This window comes from Lynx canadensis, chromosome B3, assembly GCF_007474595.2.
Source record: "Lynx canadensis isolate LIC74 chromosome B3, mLynCan4.pri.v2, whole genome shotgun sequence".
NCBI lineage: Eukaryota > Metazoa > Chordata > Mammalia > Carnivora > Felidae > Lynx > Lynx canadensis.
The window spans coordinates 119,114,254-119,132,851 of NC_044308.2; the positions used below are offsets into that span (position 1 = coordinate 119,114,254).

Below are 18,598 nucleotides of genomic sequence, written 5' to 3' on the forward strand. Positions count from 1 at the left end.
CGACGGCGGTCCCACCCCCTCACCGAAGAAAGTAAATAAGACCCTTCAAGAACTTTGCAGTCGCCGCACCTCATCCACTGCGCGAGGGGGTGTGGCCAGCACTGGAGGCGGGGCTAGGCAAAGCTTGCCTATGGGGCGGGGAAATGAGACGGGGCTGCAAGTTGGGGATAGGGGTTTCTCTCTGGGGGCGTGGCTTATGGATCCTAGCTTTCCCGCCGACGGTTGGCCACGTCACGTGACATGGGTTGGAAGATGGCGTCTCCCACAGACGGTAAGAGCCGGCATAGAGACCTTTCGGCTGCAACCTCCTTCTTTGCTCTGCTGGTGACTTCCATTCTCTGCCTGCCCCTCGAACTTACACTTTTGTTCTTGAGCTCCAACCCTTTCCTTTAGGCTTCTTTTTCTTAGGATGCGAGTGTGTCTTCAAGCTCGCCTGTTCTTCACAGTAGCTCCGGATGTGCCCCGTTTCCCCTCTGCGTACCAAGCGGGTGGAGGAGGGCACCCTCGTGGGGCCCATTCCAGGCGGAAGGTCGGGGTCGCTCTAGCCCTCCCTTCGCCCCATTTGGGTGAGGCAGGGCCGAGGAGGATATACTGCTGGGGGGAAATGTGATGCTTTAGTGTAGTTTTCTTCTCAGGGCACCCCATGGAAGGGTCGATTCTCTCTTCTTTTTGAGCATCTGGGAAGATTCGTTCAAACCCTAGCTGGGGTTGGTGGCTGACCTCATTCCCGGAATTAAGCCACAAGCAAAACCTGATATTCTCCTGTCTCGGTAGATTGGGACCGTTGCCCTGTTTTGGTCCCTTCCGTCTTGGTCCCTTCCCAGAGAAAGATGAGAATTGAGCTTTTCGTAGTCATGCACTTATCTCATACTCTCTTGCTTCTTCTGTATGTATTTCCTCAGGCCCAGTGAGTGAACGATTTCTGTCTATATGTTGTCTAAGATACAAGTCACTTCAGATAGCAGTTAAGTGGTTTTGGTATATCCGCATTCTTCTGCACTCCATTCTGCCTTATTTATGATTTTGCAGTCATTTCTGAACTCAATTTTTGCTTCTACCGCCCCCATCCTCACGTCCGTTTCATTGATATGTAGTTTTCTCTTCTCAAACACATTTTGTGTTTGGAAGAAATCTTGAAAGTTTATTTCAGGAATGAGGAAATTGAGGCCAGGAGAGCTATTACTGAGTTTCCACTGTATGAAAGGCAAAATGTTAGGTGCTTTGGGGGAGGAAGAGATTAATCAATCATGTAAATGCTTTTGTACTTTAAGGTCTCATTTTAATCACCTCCCAGAGAAGGTTTCCCAGAACACAGTATCTGAAGTTGCCTCTCTTCACTGTTATTCACTGTCTCACTACCTTCACTGTCAGCATAATTAGTCTGTTAATTTTGCCCCTTTCATGCTAGATTATAAATTCCAAGTCTGTCTTGTTCATGGTTGGATCCCAGAGTTTAGCACAGTGTCTGGCAAGCAGTAGACCTTCAATTAACATTTTATTTTTAATCAATAATTTACTAGTCTTGGGTTTCAAGTTTAACTTAGTCTTAAGTTTTTTGAGCACAGGTGCATACTGTATAAGAAATTATGGGTGTTCAGAGTAAAAAAATATTCCTTCTGCCTGGATGCTCTCTTAAAATGTCTTTCTTGCCAGAAAAAACAGAAAAGGACATTTATAAAGTCAACTAAGGGAATGGGTAGTTATTGTTTAATAGGGTACAGAGTTTCAGTTTAGAATGGTGAGAATATCCTGGAGATGGATGGTAATGATGGTTACACAACAGTGTGAATGTTTTTAATGCCACTGAACTGTACCCTTAAAAATGGTTAAAGTGGTACATTTTATTATGTGTATCTTACCAGAATTTTTAAAAAATCAGCCAAGTGATAGAAGTAGAAGTAATTGCTATTCAAATTTTTAGTTTATGGGGCGACTGGGTGGCTCAGTAGGTTAAGTGTCCGACTTTGCCTCAGGTCATGATCTCGTGGTTCACGAGTTTGAGCCCCACAACAGGCTCTTAACTGACAGCTCAGCACCTGGAACCTGCCTCAAATTCTGTGTCTCCCTCTTTCTCTGCCTCTCTCCCACTCATACTCTGTCTCTCCCCTGCTCATGCTCTGCCTCTCTCAAAAATAAATAAAAATCGGGGCGCCTGGGTGGCTCAGTCGGTTAAGCGTCCGACTTCACCCGGGTCACGATCTCGCGGTCCGTGAGTTCAAGCCCCGCGTAGGGCTCTGGGCTGATGGCTCAGAGCCTGGAGCCTGCTTCCGATTCTGTGTCTCCCTCTTTCCTTGCCCTTCCACCATTCGTGCTCTGTCTCTCTCTGTCTCAAAAATAAATAAACGTTAAAAAAAAATTAAAAAAAAATAAAAATCATTAAAAAAATTTTTTTTAGTTTATTACTAAGTTGTTTTTATATTTATAAATTTGGAGATTTTAGAATTGTGTTGCTTGTATTTTGTTTTTTTCTTGTGTTCTCTATTATTTTTTTCCTTTTTTTGGCTAGGAATAATATTGGAAACATTGTTTTCCCTTGATCTTCTAGCCATGTCCATAGTCACTCTATTTGCACACTTGATTTTTCAGTTTTCATGCTTATCTTTTACAGAATTGCACTCTTCACCTAATCTTTTCCTTTTAATCTGACAAAATCAAGTTGAGCACTTTGAACTTAAATACAGCTTCTAAATAAGTATCTCGGGGCGCCTGGGTGGCGCAGTCGGTTAAGCGTCCGACTTCAGCCAGGTCACGATCTCGCTGTCCGTGAGTTCGAGCCCTGCGTCGGGCTCTGGGCTGATGGCTCAGAGCCTGGAGCCTGTTTCCGATTCTGTGTCTCCCTCTCTCTCTGCCCCTCCCCCGTTCATGCTCTGTCTCTCTCTGTCTCAAAAATAAATAAACGTTGAAAAAAAAAATTAAAAAAAAAAAAAATAAATAAATAAGTATCTCATCCTAAAATATTCCACTGCCTAGCTTTCTCACTATTTTAAAAGTTTATTTATTTTGAGAGAGAGAGTGCATGTGTGAGAGAGTGGGGGAGGGGCAGAGAGGTTGAGAGAGAATCCCAAGCAGGCTCCACCCTGTCAGTGCAGAGCCCAATGTGGGGCTCGAACTCATAAACTGAGAACTCATGACCTGTGCCAGAGTTGGATGTTTAACCGAATGAGCCACCCAGGTGCCCCTAGCTTGTATCTTTAGTGTTTTACCTGTCTCTTTCTATAAGATTTAATTCAAATCTAGGTCATTTACTCATTTGTCTTTTTAATGTTAAATTTGCTTAGCACTTCTTTAAAAAGGAGAACATTGGAATTAATGAATGAGAGTAGCACTCACAGCAAATTCTGAGTTATGCCCCAGACCGTGGGATCATAAGACCACCCTTGTTTGTTACTGGATCCTATTCTCAGTAAGTTCACTTTTGTTGTGATTGAGCTTCCCATCAGTAACATTCCTTGGGAATTTGAAAATTGGCATTTTGTGTGTTACACACAGCTTTTCTTTGTTACCATTTTTGGATGCATAGTTAAGACAATTTATTAGGGTTGAGTTCTTTACCAATTAGAATGCTGCTGGAAATTCCCGTAGAATATTTGGCGGGGGGGGGGGGGGGGGTCCAGTTTAGAGAAGAGCACATGTTTGTTGTTGTTTTTTTAATTAGGCTTCATGCCCAGCATCCAGCCCAACACAGGTCTTGAACTCACGACTCTGAGATCAAGACCTGAGCTGAGGGGCGTCTGGGTGGTTCAGTTGGTTAAGCGTCCAACTTCGGCTCAGGTCACGATCTCGTGGTCTGTGAGTTCGAGCCTTGCATCGGGCTCTGTGCTGACAGCTCAGAGTCTGGAACCTGCTTCAGATTCTGTGATTCCCTCTCTCCCTGCCTGTCTCCCATTTGCACTCTGTCTCTCCTCTCTCTTCTCTCTCTCTCTCTCTCTCTCTCTCTCGCAAAAATAAATAAACATTAAAAAAAAAAAAAAGACCTGAGCTGAGATCAAGAGTCAGGCGCTTAACTGACTGAGCCACCCAGGCACCCCAAGGAAAGCACAGGTTGAAATTTTATACATACGTACATTTTCCAGGGAATGAATCCATAGCCCTTTTTCCCCCAGATTTCCAAAGATGTGACTCACCCAGAAAATGTTAAGAACCACTGTTTAGACCACTAAATGAACTAATTTATGCAACTGTCTATCATACTGAGCACACAATGGATACTCAACAAACGTTAATTGTTATTAATGTTGAGCATCTACTGTGTGCCAGGGCAAGAGTAGTGAAGGAATGGTACATATCAAATGGTATGGAAGAATTAGGCAGGGACTGGATCATGTATGATGTTTTTCTAGGGCATGGCAGATACAATATACATTGATGAACTTAGCTGGGAAGAAGTCCCTTAAGCCGAAGAGTGACACAAACTGATTGACATTTAAAAAAAAAAAGTCAGTTCTGGCTACTTTGTGAAGAACAGATTTGGGTAGGGAGGGGAAGAGGTAAAAATCAAAGCAGGGAGAACTGTTGAGAGGCTTCTGAATAGTCTGGGAGAGAAGTGATGGTTCCTTGGCTAGTTAATTTGGTTTCATGGTATATTTTGGAGAGGGAAACTACTGGACTTACTAATGGATTGTAATGGACGGGTGAAGGAAAGGGAGGCATGAAGGATAGATGACATCTGGATTTTGGTTTGAGAACTGGGGTTCATGGTGGTTCTATTTCTTGAGGTGGAGATGATATTGAATGTATTAGACTTACGGTTTTCACACATGTAAATAGAGACAGATGTCAGGAGTTGTTAGAGCTCTGGCAGAGGAATTTGTTAAGTAGCCTCCTAGCTATTCCTCAAGTTCTGGGTAAGATTGGGACTGGAAATATAATTACGGAGTTATTGACATATAAATGATGGTAAAAACTGTGGGGCTAGATGAGATCTCCTTAGGAGACTTCAGGTAGAGAGTGAAGCCAGCCTAGGGTGGGACCTGTGTGGTGGAGAATGAGGAAGGAGTCAGTGAGGTAGGAGAAAAATCAGCATCATAGAGGTTTTATAGAAGCTGGAAGTGGAGTTTTTCAAGGAGAGTGGTCAGTGTGTAAGTGCTGCAGAGAGGTCACATAATAGACAACAGAGAAGTGACTGCTGGATTTAGCAACATAGGTAGTGATAGGTGACCTTGACCACAACACTTTCCATGCATGCAGGAGCAGAAGCCTGATTGTCATGGGTTAAGGAGAGAATGTGAGGTAAAGGAAGTGGAAATAGCAGGATAGACAACTCAAGAACTTTTGAAATGAAGGAGGAAAAAGGAGGTAATGGGGTCATAGAAGAATTTTTTTCAAAGAAGGAGAAATTCTAGAACAGGCTTGCTTGCTGTTGAGGATGAGCCAGTAGAAAACATAGAAATTAATTGTGTAAGAAAGATTATTCAAGATGATATCTTTGACAAAGCAAGAAAAAAAATGGCATGCAGAGCTCTGCAGAGGAGTTTGTCTTTCTTGGGAGCAGGGACACTTAATTGCGGGAAAGTCTAAGAGTATGAGTGAAGATACAGATGGGTTTGTTGTTACTTATTTTTCTTAACACCCCACTAAAATATTGCTCCCAGTTTATAGATCAGAAAAGTGAAGTTTGATGAAGGAGAATGATTTATTTTTATAACATCATGGCCTGGTAGTGTCAGTAGTTCTAGAACTCGGATTTCTAGACTTCCAAGAGAGTGTCCCAGTTTGTTATGTTCTTTGAGTTTGAAGTGTTATAAAATGTGAATTAACATGTTTTGTGTCTTCTTGGCTCATGTGGGTGTTTTGTTCTAGGAACAGATCTGGAAGCATCTCTGCTAAGTTTTGAAAAACTTGACCGTGCCTCGCCAGACCTTTGGCCAGAACAATGTAAGTTTTTGGTTTCTTGATATCAGAAGTAATACAGGAGAATCAGTGCTACTTTGAGAGAGAATTTTGAAGTTATCATTTAACTGTAATGGTTAAAAATTTGATTTTACTTCACAGGGAAGAGACTGAATTCTGTGGTCTGATGTTAAGAATAGCTTTTTGGTGGTTTAACTTTTTCAGGACACAGTGTGACTCAGGAGATGATAGACAGCCTTAAAAAAATTACATCTGAAATAAGTTCAGACAATTCAGGGATACATAAAGTATTTCTTCACTTCTTCACTCACTCTTGTAAAATCACTATTAATAGTTTGGTACAAATCCTCTTGGCTTTTATAATGATTATATAGATAAACAAATACATATTTTTAAAGTATACAGCAGGGTTTTTTGGGTTTTGGTTTTTGTTTTGTTTTGTTGTTTTTGGTATAATGATGTGTCGCATGTACATGGTTGGGCTAATATAGCTTAACTTATCCCACCTAGTAATTTATTAATGCATCTTTCCATGTTAGTAGGTCTAAATCTACTTCATTCTCCTGAAGTATTTCATTATGTAGATATACTGTAGTTTATATATTCCTGCCCTATTTGGAAACTTTAGTCCACTGTTTGATATTACAAACAACTTAACATGTACCTCTAACATGTACTTTTGTACACAATGTAGAGGATGGCTGTGTGTGAGTGCCCATTTACCCAGATACTAGCCATTATTGGACGTTACTGATATTTATTATCTTTAGTTCATGTTTCTTTATTAGTGAGGTTGAACAGTTATTTCATTTTATTTTACTTTATTTTATTTTATTTACTGTTTATTTTTGAGAGAGAGAGAGAGAGAGAGACAGAGTGCGAGTGGGGAAGGGGCAGAGAGAGAGAGAAAAACACAGAATCTGAAGCAGGCTCCAGGCTCTGAACTGTCAGCACAGAGCTCGATGCAGAGCTCGAACCCACGAGACGTGAGATCATGACCTGAGCCAAAGTCAGATGCTTAACTGATTGAGCCACGCAGGCACCCCAACAGTATTTTATTTTTAAATATCTGTTTTTATCATTTTGTTTTCTAATGTAATTCTTCTTGTGAGGCATTTAAGTAACAACTGGATTGATAGAACAGAATACCTAAAAAAGTAAATTTAAATTTTTTGGTAAGACATATTGTATCTCCCTGTCCTTCCAGCTAACTCCTGATCCTTCCAAGTTCAGTTGAGGCATTATTTTCTATGAGAAGCTTTTCTTCCCTCCCTTCAGTCAGATACAGATTTCTTTTTTTTCTTTTTCTCTCTTTTTTTTTCCTTTTCTTTCCTCTCTCTCTCCCCCCTTTTTTTTTTTTTTTTTTTTTGTCTTCCCATATCACCTGGTATCTTTCTTGGAGCACTTAAAAAATAATTACCGAGTTTCTCTCCTTTTCCAGACTGTAAGCTCCTTGAAGACAAGGCTGTTTTCTTCTTATTATTTGGCTCCTCTATGTCTGGGGACACTAAAATATTTATTGAATAAATAATATGTGTTTTCTTTTCAGTACCAGGTGTTGCTGAATTCGCAGCTTCCTTTAAAAGTGTAAGTAATATTTTATTTACCTAATGAAGTTTATACAGTGTTTTACTCCTTAGTAAAAGCTTAAATATCTCCTGTTTCTTTATTTTCAAGAAAAATGTCATAGGCTTAAAATCAGTTTGTAACTACAGCCCTGGAAATCTGTTTATATTATCATGTTGATAATAATGTCTTCCTCTGTCCAAATGCTCTATTTTGACATTTTGACCTATGTCTATTGGCCACTTTTCTCAGCGTGAAAGCTTTTAAGGCAAGGCAGTTGAAATATTTAATGTAACACTAATATTCTTTTTGACCAAACCATGATTTTGAAACTTTTCTCTTTTGTTTATGAGATGCATTATGATCTTAGCTTATACTTCCTTACAGGAATTTGAAATTTCTCAGTGGCTCATTAGAAGGCAAAGTAAAGCATCCATTAGAGCTACAACTTTCCTACTTTCAAGGCAGCAGGCCCTAAAACGTTCTGTTACCCTTTTTTGTATGTGTAGGGTACTGAAATGTTTTTGAAGTTAAATAGTACATTAGAATCTACCCCAAAAACCAAGAGCACACTTTACACACACTGTTAGCCAATTTGACAATAAACTGTGTTAAAAAGTAAATAAATAAAATGTATCCAGAGTTGAAAAAAAAAAAACAACAAAAAAAAATACATTGTAATGTCGGTTGCTCTGTTCTCTTCACTGGACCCTTTCCCCACCTCTGATACTCTACATCAGTGCATCTGGAGTGTGTCCACATCATCTGTATTTTTTTGTTACATAGATGATTCTCATGTGCAACTAGGCTTGAAAACTGTTGCCAAAAGTTATTCCAAGAATGGGCTCTCTTTCATATTTTGCAAGTTTACTTTTCATAGTATACGCGAAGCAAGCATGTAAGTTTACTTTTCATAAATGAGAAGATAAAAGTTCTAAAGTTTTCTAAAATGTTATAGTAAAATGAAATTTGAAGTGATGATCATGATAGTCTTCTCACAAATTGAGGACTACTTCTTTAAAAAAATTAAAAAAAAATTTTTTTAGTCTTTATTTTTGTGAGAGAGAAGAGCATGAGCAGAGGAGGGGCAGGGAGAGAAGGAGACACAGAATCTGAAGCAGGCTCTGAGCTGTCAGCACAGAGCCCGACGCGGGGCTCAAACTCAGGAACCACGAGTTCATGACCTGAGCCGAAGTCGGACACTTAACCGACTGAGCTACCCAGGCGCCCCTCTTTAAAAAATTTTTACTTCAATTATAGTTGACATATAATATATTGGTTTCAGGAGTATAGCATAGTGAATCAACAATTATATATATTACATTATCATTGACTATATTCCTTATGCTGTACTTTTTGTTTCTGTGACTTATTTACTTTATAACTGAAAGTTTGTATCCCTTAATCCCCTTCACCTATTTTGCCCACTCCTCTCCCAACACAACCACCAGTTTGTTCTCTGTATTCATGAGTCTGTTTCTGTTTTTTGCTTATTCATTTATTTTTAAGTTTTATTTATTTTGTGAGAGAGAGAGAGCATGTGAGCACGAGTGGAGGCAGGGCAGAGGGAGAGAGAATTCCAAATAGGCTCAGTGCACTATCAGTGTAGAGCTGAACATGGGGCTCGATCTCATGACTGTGAGATCATGACCTGAGCCAAAATCAAGAGTTAGACGTTTAACCAACTGAGCTGCCCAAGCTCCCCTCATTTTTTTTTTTTTTTTTTTAGGTCCCACATATAAGTGAAATCATGTGGTATTTGTCTTTCTCTGACTTATGTCACATAGCATAATACCCTCTAGGTCCATTCGTGTTGTTACGAATGGCAAGATTTCATTGCTTTATGGCCGAGTAATTCCTGTGCGTCTCTGTATGTGTGTGTATGTGTGTGTGTGTGAGAGAGACAGAGACATCTTCTTTCTTTGAATCTTCTCCTGTGCCAGAGAATGTTACTTGCTGATTGTCTCGAGCAGTTCAGTTGGAGTCTTTTACCAGAACTGGATTTCAAGTAATTTCTTTCATTGCTTTACTAATCTCTTACGCATGAAACAGTAACAGTGGTCAGACCTTTCTTCTTCTTCTTCTTCTTCTTCTTCTTCTTCTTCTTCTTCTTCTTCTTTTTTAATGTTTATTTATTTTGACAAAGAGATTGAGGTGGGGGCAGGCGCAGAGGGAGAGGGAGAGAGAATTCCAAGTAGTATCCACACTGTCAGCGCAGAGCATGACATGGGGCTTTTGGCTTAATCTCATGGACCATGACATCATGACCTGAACCCAAATCAAGAATCAGAGGCTTAACTGATGGAGCCACCCAGGTGTCCCCAGACCTTTCTTCTAAGATCATTTCTCTGAGACCAACTATAAAGATGAGCAGTATTATTTTGTAAAGTGACTCTTTGCAGGCCATATCTGAACCTAGAGAAATCTGAGCTTTTGAAATTATAATTTGTCAGTATTTTTGAACAAAAGCCTGAAGGCTGAAGACTGTATGACAATCTACTTTTCTTATAAGAAGGAAGATTACGATCTCTTTACATTTTGTATGCATCTGAGTGGATGTATTCTTACATTTTGACAGCCTATTACTAGTTCTCCACCCAAATGGATGGCTGAAATAGAACGTGATGACATTGACATGTTGAAAGGTAAGCTATGCTGGTGACTTCTAACTTTCAACCTGACGTTTATGCTCTTCCACAAACCACCTTTCCAATTTTTCTCTCACTATTCCCTTATGGGTATTCTCTGCTGCAGTCAGACCGCCTGCTTAACTAAGCTGATTCATGATTCTTCATGTCTGAATGCTTGTCCCTATTTTTTCATATGTATAAATCCCTTCAACTCAGGACCAGTCATGATGATTTCTGCTGCTGCTAAATTCCTTTAATATTAACTTTATTTTGTATAATGCTACAGTCAACAAAAGCTCTCACATAAAAATTTCCCATTTAATTCTCATAAAGGTCCTGTGAGTTAGGTATGATGGTGTCTAAGGTTCAGAGGTTAACTTACCCAAGATTTATTAGAATTAAAATTTAAACTGATCTTTTAAGTCTAGTCCTTTACCACTCTAACACAAGTGCCTTATTTAGGATTTACTGCCATATATTGTTGTCAGTACTATTAATTGATAACCTCTTAGTGGGTTAAGACCTGTCTTTTAGTTCTTTCTATGCCATCAATTTCTTCCATAAAGAATACTAGAAGTAGTGAATATTGTTGTTTGATAAATGACTTGGAACTCAACCACAAAGTGGAAATTTAAATTAAAAAACATTAATTTTCCTTGATTTTGCTCTACTTTATTTAATTTTTATCATCCTTCTGGTGATAAGATTCATAATGGTTGTGAAGTAATAGACTGAAATTAAGGTAAAAATCTGGCTTTCTTGAGCTATTCAAGAGCTGAACAGATCACGAAAGTCTACTTATGCCAGATACGGATAATGAGTGTGGCATGATAAGTGGGAGAACATAACACCTTTATTTGATTTCAGAAGTAATCCATTGTTCTGCATGAAATGCTTAAATGCAGATCCCCTCCTCCAACCATGGAAAAATTAAGTCTCAAGGGCATCTCGGGTTCATTGTTGTAATGTTCCAAACAGACATTTATATAATGTCCCATCAGTATGAATTTCCTAAGGAAACTTTACATTTTTAGTAAGGGATTATAGCATCATGTTCCATTCCAATTGATCTGTATCTAAACATAAAAGGAATTGTGTGCTATTTAAATGAAAATCTGGTAAACTAAGTTTTTATTTTAAGTATACTGTCTTTTTATCTAGTATACTTAAAAAAATTTATAGGATTTTGGTTTGAAGGTAGTTTGGATTAATGTTTAGTCTCTGTTTACTAACTTAGGGAAATGGGGAACAGTAACTGTTTTGTTGCTATTTTATTATTATTTGGAATAATGGGGACTTATAAATGATAGTGGAGACAGTGCCATTTTGTAAGACAAAGATCTGTCTGAGACTTTCTCAGTGTTGTGTCAGATCACAAGGTTTCATATTTTAATGGTGTGTTTATTCTGTGTGATGGGTAAAATGAAAGTTATAAAAGGATCTTTAGAATAAAACATAATTTGCTATGTTTTTATGCTATCTTCTCATTAAATGGGTAAGTTCATCTGAAGCATTTTGCAACAGTAGGAAAAATTCACTGATTTCTGTGTGTGTATGTGTGTATGTGTGTATAGAGAGAATGATTGGATGAGAAGAGATCTGTTTTCTATTTATTAGATAAGAATTAAGCTTGAAAAGTTTTATAAGAAAGATTTCTAATCTGAATGGATTGTCACTAGAGAACAGTAGAAAGAAATGGTATTGAAATAAATTACTCTGTTTCAGAACTGGGGAGCCTCACCACAGCTAATTTGATGGAGAAGGTACGGGGCCTGCAGAACTTGGCCTATCAGCTGGGGCTAGATGAGTGTGAGTACCCATACGATCACATTTATTCAGGGTTGCAGGTTGTACATTTCATGATGAGTTCTAGCTGTAACTCAGAAAGTATCTTTATTAGGCATTCTGAAGGTAAGGAGTCACTATAATCTAGTGTGCCTTTTGTGGTATAATACACTGGAACAATTATGGCGTTTACTCAGTAACAAGTTATTTTTCTCTATACAATAAAACTATATTGGAAACCCTTTGAGTTTGAAGCGATAGAATGTCAAATCAAACTAGCTTAAGCAAAAGAGGGACTTTATTCGTGCAAATCAAAATTTCAGGAGTAGAAATAGCTTTGAGGGTATCTAGATCTTTGACTTTTAATGATGTCATTGGGATGTATTCTTGTTCTTGGCTTTTGTTTTGCAGCTCAAGGCTCTTGCATTAGCCTTATTCTTTGAACTAGCAGTGGGGAAGGTGGCCAAAAGGAGCTCCAGTTTATATGTCTTTAAATCTTGAAATCCCAAAATAAAGAATATCTTTTATGAACATTCCAAAAGAAAGATCCTGGGGAGGACTCAGACTATACCATCTTGATTTAGACCTATTTTAGAACCACTCCTTTGGCCAGTTAGCATGGAACATTCTGATGGGCCAGGCTTGAGTCCTGGATACAGACACAGTTTAGAGGGATTAGTCTGACTCAGATCACATGGAATTGGAGGAAAGATTGGTTCCCCAAAGGAAAGCCCATATAGATTATATATCTCTTTCCATACTGTATTCATTGTAAAACTGGGAAAGGAATTGTAGAATTTCTCACTTTTTAAGTGAAAGAAAAACTCAACATAATACTGTGGTTAGAATTTCCTGAGACCTTCCTGAATCCACAGTTGTAAGAGGCTACAGTAGCTTATAATTTTCTTCAAACATGCAAGTTTTGCACTGATTGGAACAATCCCAAAAACAGTTTCATAAATTGTTTTTCTTATTTATAGAGCATATAGAGAATTCGTTCCCATTGTTGTTTTAAATTAGTGCCAAATTCAATATGTCACTTTAAAATTTAATTTAAAACTTCTGATTGATTGATTGGTTGATCGATTGATTTATAGCGAGTGGGGGGAGGCGTAGAGAGAGAGGAGAGAGAGAATCCCAAGCAGGCTCCATGTGGTCAGCACAAAGCCCAACACAGGGCTCTATCTCATGAACTGTGAGATGATGAGCCAAAATCAAGAGTTGTTCAACCAACTGAGCCACCCAGGCACCTATAAAACTTTTAATTTTTGACTAAGTCATCACTTCCTTAGGTCTCTTTATCTTTTCAATATTTCCATCACTGTCATTAGCAGTTGCTTTCTTTTCCCAAGAAAACATTTTAACCACTTCATGAATCAAGGAGCAGGAAACAACAAACTGCTTTGAAATATGGTTGCTAGTTGGTCTACTAGGTTTACTCATTTTTATCTAACTTTCCTCTGTGTTACTGGTCATTTATGTCTCATGATTAAAATTTACGTCTTGGCAAAATTACTACTTAGCACGTATATCATGGACTTCCAGGGTTTATAATGAAAAGGCAAATGTGTGATTATTAAATTCATGAATGCAAGGTTGGTATCATATAGAAGTTGATTCTTTTACTAGCTCTGGATAGTAAATGCTATAATAATCATAATAATCCTTTACCTTGGGGCGTTGGGTGCGTCAGTCGGTTAAGCATCCAACTCTTGGTTTTGGCTCAGATCCTGATCTTGCGATTTCATGAGTTTGAGCCCCACGTCGGGCTCTGTGCTGACTGTGCAGAGCCTGCTTGGGATTCTCTCTCTCCTTTTTTCTCTGCCCTTCCTCCACTCAACACTGTCTCTTTCTCTCGCTCGCTTGGTCTCTCTCTCAAAAATAAATAAACTTAAAAAAAAAAAAGATTCTGTCTCCCTCTGCCCTTCTCCCTAGCTCGTGTTCTGTCTCTTAAAAAAAAAAAAAAAAAAAAAAGATAATCCTTTATCTCTCTGTCAGTTTTTTACATGAAGTTTTATGCTTATTATATTAAGAAGACACTCTATTGCCAAATGTATTTATCAACATTACTATCTCTAGTTAGTTGTAGTTGAAATTGCTTTATTTCTTCTAATTAGTTTTTCTGCTTTCCTACTGAGAAAGATAATAAAGTATTTTTCCCCATTTTTAAAAAATGTTTTTTATTTATTTTGAGAGAGAGAGATTACACGTACATGAGCAACAGAGGTAGGGCAGAGAGAGGGAGAGAGAAGCCCTGATGTGGGGCTCCATCCCATGAACCCCAAGATCATGACCTGAGCCGAAATCAAAAGTAGTTGGATGCTTAACTGACAGAGCCACAAAGTAGAAAAAATAGAATAATGGTCTCATGTTCCCAAGACCCAATTTCAATAGTCCATACAGTGCCAATCTGTTTCACCTATATAATTTCCCATAATTATTTTAAAGCAAATCTTAAGCATCCTATTACCTCATCACCCAATAGCTTCATATATAATTCCAAAAAACAAGGTCTGTCTCCCTCTTCCCTAACCTTTTAAAATATAACCACCATTCCATTACTGTGCCTAAAAATTTTTAACAAACTGTTGTCAAATAGCTAATTGGGTTTCAGATTTCCCTTGTTGACTTATAATTGTCTTTATCAATTGGTGGTTTACTTGAATCAGGCCCTGAATAAGGTTCATGCACTGTATTTAATTGATATGTCCCTTAAGTCTCTCTTAATCTGTCATAGTTCCACTTCCCTTTTATTTTCCCTTACCATTTATTAAAACTAGTTATTTGTTCTGTAGAATTTTCTACATTCTGGATTTTGTTGTTTACATTCCTATGGTAGTGTTTAATATGTTCATTTATCCCTTTTTTATTCCCTGGTAGTTAGATATAGAAGCCTGCACAGATACAGCTTGAACTTTTAATTGTTATTTTGGCAAGAGTATTTCATAAATGGTATTGTATACATCCATCAGAAGGTACATCATGTCTGCCTATCTCTCTTTGTGATGTTAAAATTAATTAGTTGATAAAGGCATTATTAGCCTGATCTATTATTCATTGTAAAATTCTCTGTCAGCCTTACAGCAGAGTTTCAGTAGCCTTTGGTAACTGCCTCGTTACCCTGTTTTATTATAGGTTGCCAAATGGTGGTTGTCTAATTCTGTCATTTTTTTGTTACTAGCTGGATACCTTCTATAAAGGACTTTATCAACTATTTACTATTACCTTGAAAGCTGTTTATACAGAATAAATTATTCTCTTGCTATTTCCGTTTTTGGAGCAGAGTTCCCTAAATATCAGTAAGGATTATTTTAATGGCTTTCCACAGAATGAGAAATTTGGTGTGGTTTGTTTTAGTTTTTGATCCACATAGTTAAAAACATTATTACTATTAAGTGTTTGTATTTCTCAAACTTAAGACTTTGGAGGTAGAGATTTGCAGTCACCTAACATAGCCACCTTAAGCACTAAACCAAAATTCTGAAACAAATGCTCATTTCTGCTATATGAGTCCCATGAGCACAGCTGAAATTTTTCAGAATTTTTTTCTGGTTCAAAATTCAGCCTTATTTCAGTTTCTGTATCAGTGCTTTGCAACTTATTGTCATTTTCCCTGATCACAAATTAACTGACATACAGAAAATAGTTTTAAAATTTAGAATTGGAAAGATTTATATTGGTATGTATTGGACTTCTTGGGTATAGTCAGTCTTTGTTTTATCATATATGGTGTATTTGCATAAAAACAAGATCTTTTTTTTGTCCTTACAGATTATTCATCTACTCTAAGGGTTGACATTTACTTGACACCCTAATCTGGTGTTTCGATGTCTCAATCCTCTTTCCTGCATTAATTGAGAGGATGACATGGATGAAAAATAAGCAGTAGGAACTGATGAATCCCCAAGGACCAGTGATCCTGTTTTCATGCAAATATCTGCACTGATAAAGATGATGGAAAGAAAAAAAATGCAAAAAATATTTGTCCTCAAAACATGATTGTTTGTCACTTCCCTAGGGCATCGTTAAATGTTAGTATAGAAATAATGTGTACCTTCTAGGGTTGATAGTAACTAGATTGTGTCTTTTGGAAGATGAACCATGCCCTTTGATTCGTTATGTGATTATGTCTCAGATAACCCTTTTGGTATGGAGATTTGGGAGTGTAGTAATTTTTTGTGTAGGCATTTATAGCTTGTCATGATAGAAGTCCCTTGGCTTCATTTGAGCAGTTAATTTATATGAAATTCTCATGGAATATATAGAAATATGAAAAATTGTAAACTACCTTACCATATAAAGAATTTATTTCTCTTCTTTCTGAGTTCAGGATCCCTCTTATTTTGCTGGTACTATTGCAGTCACCTAACCAGTCTCCCTACCTCTTAACCACTGCATTCCAGGCCATCTTGTTTACTCTTAATCAGATTAATTTTTCTAACGTATCACTTGTTTCTTTTGACTTTTGCTATTAGTCTTTAGTAGTCCTTTACTGACCATGTGGTCAAATTCATACTCTAGAACGGCATTCAAAATCCTTTTCACTCTGGTCCTAGCTTAATGTCTAGTTTGCTTACTTTTTCTCTACCAAAACACCATACACTGTTCCTGTTTGAAATAGTCACTCTTCCTGAAACACTTGCCCTTCTTAATTCTATCCATGCTATTCCTTTTTCTCAGAAAACTCCCCCTGACCTATTTCTAATGTTAGAACTTTTATTCGTCCTTCACTATTTAGACCCAAATTTACCCCTTTCATTAGTCTTTCATTCTCATTCCTGATCTGAAAAGTGAGCTCTCTTTCCTGCCTCCTAAATTGCTCTTAAAACAGTTCATTTGTTTCATTCGTATAGTACTTCTACCACTTTGGGAGATTTTTTGTACATGTTTTATCCCTTAGATTGATTATAACTCTTTTAGGTAAGAGTCATAATTTGAACTGTCTTTCTAGAGTACCTGGCATGTAGTAAACGTGCATGTATTTGCACAGTAAAGAATTTGCATAGTAAGTATGCAAATAAATATGATTGAGTGAATGATAACTGCTGATGACTTCAAGTGAAAAGATGGAATTTCTCTAATGAAATCCATTGACTTAAAAGTGAAAAGGTGGAAGTCTCTGGAAATTGTTTTTTCTGGATAGTTGGAATTTTAGTGATAAGAAGTATTGTTTAAAGGTCTTGTAATGTCTGGAATTTTTCCTCTAATGGCTGGATGATCACATGTAGTAAAAATAAGATGAAGCTTATTGGTGATGATTTGGTTTTATCTTCTACTTGGACTTTAGTCCATCACTATTATTATCTGGACATGATCCTGATTTAGTCTTTTCAACAGTCCTTTGCTTGGACTGTTGGAACTAAGACCAGTGGAACTAGGGGCGCCTGGCCGGTTCGGTAGAGCATGCAACTCTTGATCTTGGGGTTGTAAATTTGAGCCCCATATTGGGTATAGAGATTACTTAAAAATAAGATCTTAAAAAAAAAAAACAAAAAAAACCAACAAACCAGTGGAACTATTGTGAATCCTATTGAACACTGATTCTCAACACATGTTACCTTTTAAAAAATTTTTGTCTCTTGTCTCTGAAGGCTAGAATCCTTTTAGTAGTCCATGCAGATGAGCTAATTAATGGCTATATTCAAAATATTTTTAAATAGAATGTGAAAGTGGGAAAGCAAAGGATCATGCCATTTAAAACAATGCTAAAGCTTGGGACTCTGATGCATTTGTTCTTTTTTTTTCTTTTTTACATAACAGCTTTGTTGAGATGTAATTCACATTATACAATTCACTTATTTGTATTGTACAGTTCAGTGGTTTTTAATATATTTAGAGTTGTGCAACTATCACCACATTTTATCTCCAGAAAGAAACCCTGTACCCATTAGCATCATTCCTCATTTACCCCCTAGGCCCACAGGTCCAGGCCACCACTAATCTACTTTCTGTCTATGAATTTACCTATTTTGGATATTTCATATAAATGGAATCATACAGTATGTGGTCTTTGTGACTGATTTTCAGTGTTTATGTTATAGCATGGATCAGTACTTAATTTCTTTTCATGGTCAAATAATATTCCATTCATAGATGTATTTATCCACCGGTTATCCACATTATACTTATCTCCTACTTGATGGACATTGGATTTCTTCTATTTGACTAGTATGAATAATGCTGCTATAAACATTTACTTACAAGTTTTTGTGTGGATTTGCCTTTTTGTTCTCTTGGGCTTATAACTAGAAGTAGAATTTCTGAGTCATATGATAACTCTACATCTGACGTTTTGAGGAATTGTCAGACTGTTTTCCATACTGGCTGCACCATTTTACATTTCTACCAGCAGTGTATGAGGGTTCCAATTTCTCTATGTGCTTTCCAGTACTTGTTTTTGTCTTCAAAAGATTATTATCCATCCTAATGAATGGGAAGTAGTATCTTATTGTTTAGACTCATTGTTATTACATTTGACTAATAACTAATGATATTGAGCATGTTTTCATGTACTTATTGACCAGCTGTATATCTTTTTTTGGAGAACTGTTTATTTAAAACCTTTACCTAGGGGCGCCTGGGTGGCTAAGTCAGTTGAGCGTCCGACTTCGGCTCAGGTCATGATCTCACGGTTGGTGGGTTCGAGCCCCGCGTCGGGCTCTGTGCTGACAGCTCAGAGCCTGGAGCCTGCTTCTGATTCTGTGCTCCCCCTCTCTCTCTGCCCCACCCCTGCTGTACTCTGTCTCTCTCTGTCTTTCAAAAACGAA

The 18,598-nt window shown here is 37.7% G+C and overlaps 1 protein-coding gene across 2 annotated transcripts in view; it reads left to right on the plus strand.

Annotated features, from left to right (window-relative positions):
- The first annotated feature begins 173 nt into the window (after window positions 1–173).
- The window catches only part of LIN52 (lin-52 DREAM MuvB core complex component), a 106,090-nt gene continuing 87,665 nt past the window's right edge, over window positions 174–18,598 (plus strand). Inside the window, exons 1-6 of one of the 2 annotated variants that reach the window (XM_030319548.1) lie at window positions 174–271; window positions 5,800–5,874; window positions 7,400–7,437; window positions 9,995–10,061; window positions 11,772–11,855; window positions 15,603–18,034. In XM_030319548.1, coding sequence (XP_030175408.1) covers window positions 241–271; window positions 5,800–5,874; window positions 7,400–7,437; window positions 9,995–10,061; window positions 11,772–11,855; window positions 15,603–15,646 — 339 coding nt within the window. In that variant the 5' untranslated portion in view covers window positions 174–240 and the 3' untranslated portion in view covers window positions 15,647–18,034. Of the gene's footprint in view, window positions 272–5,799; window positions 5,875–7,399; window positions 7,438–9,994; window positions 10,062–11,771; window positions 11,856–15,602; window positions 18,035–18,598 lie in introns of those variants that run through there. The other variant, XM_030319547.1, reaches the window with a different exon arrangement.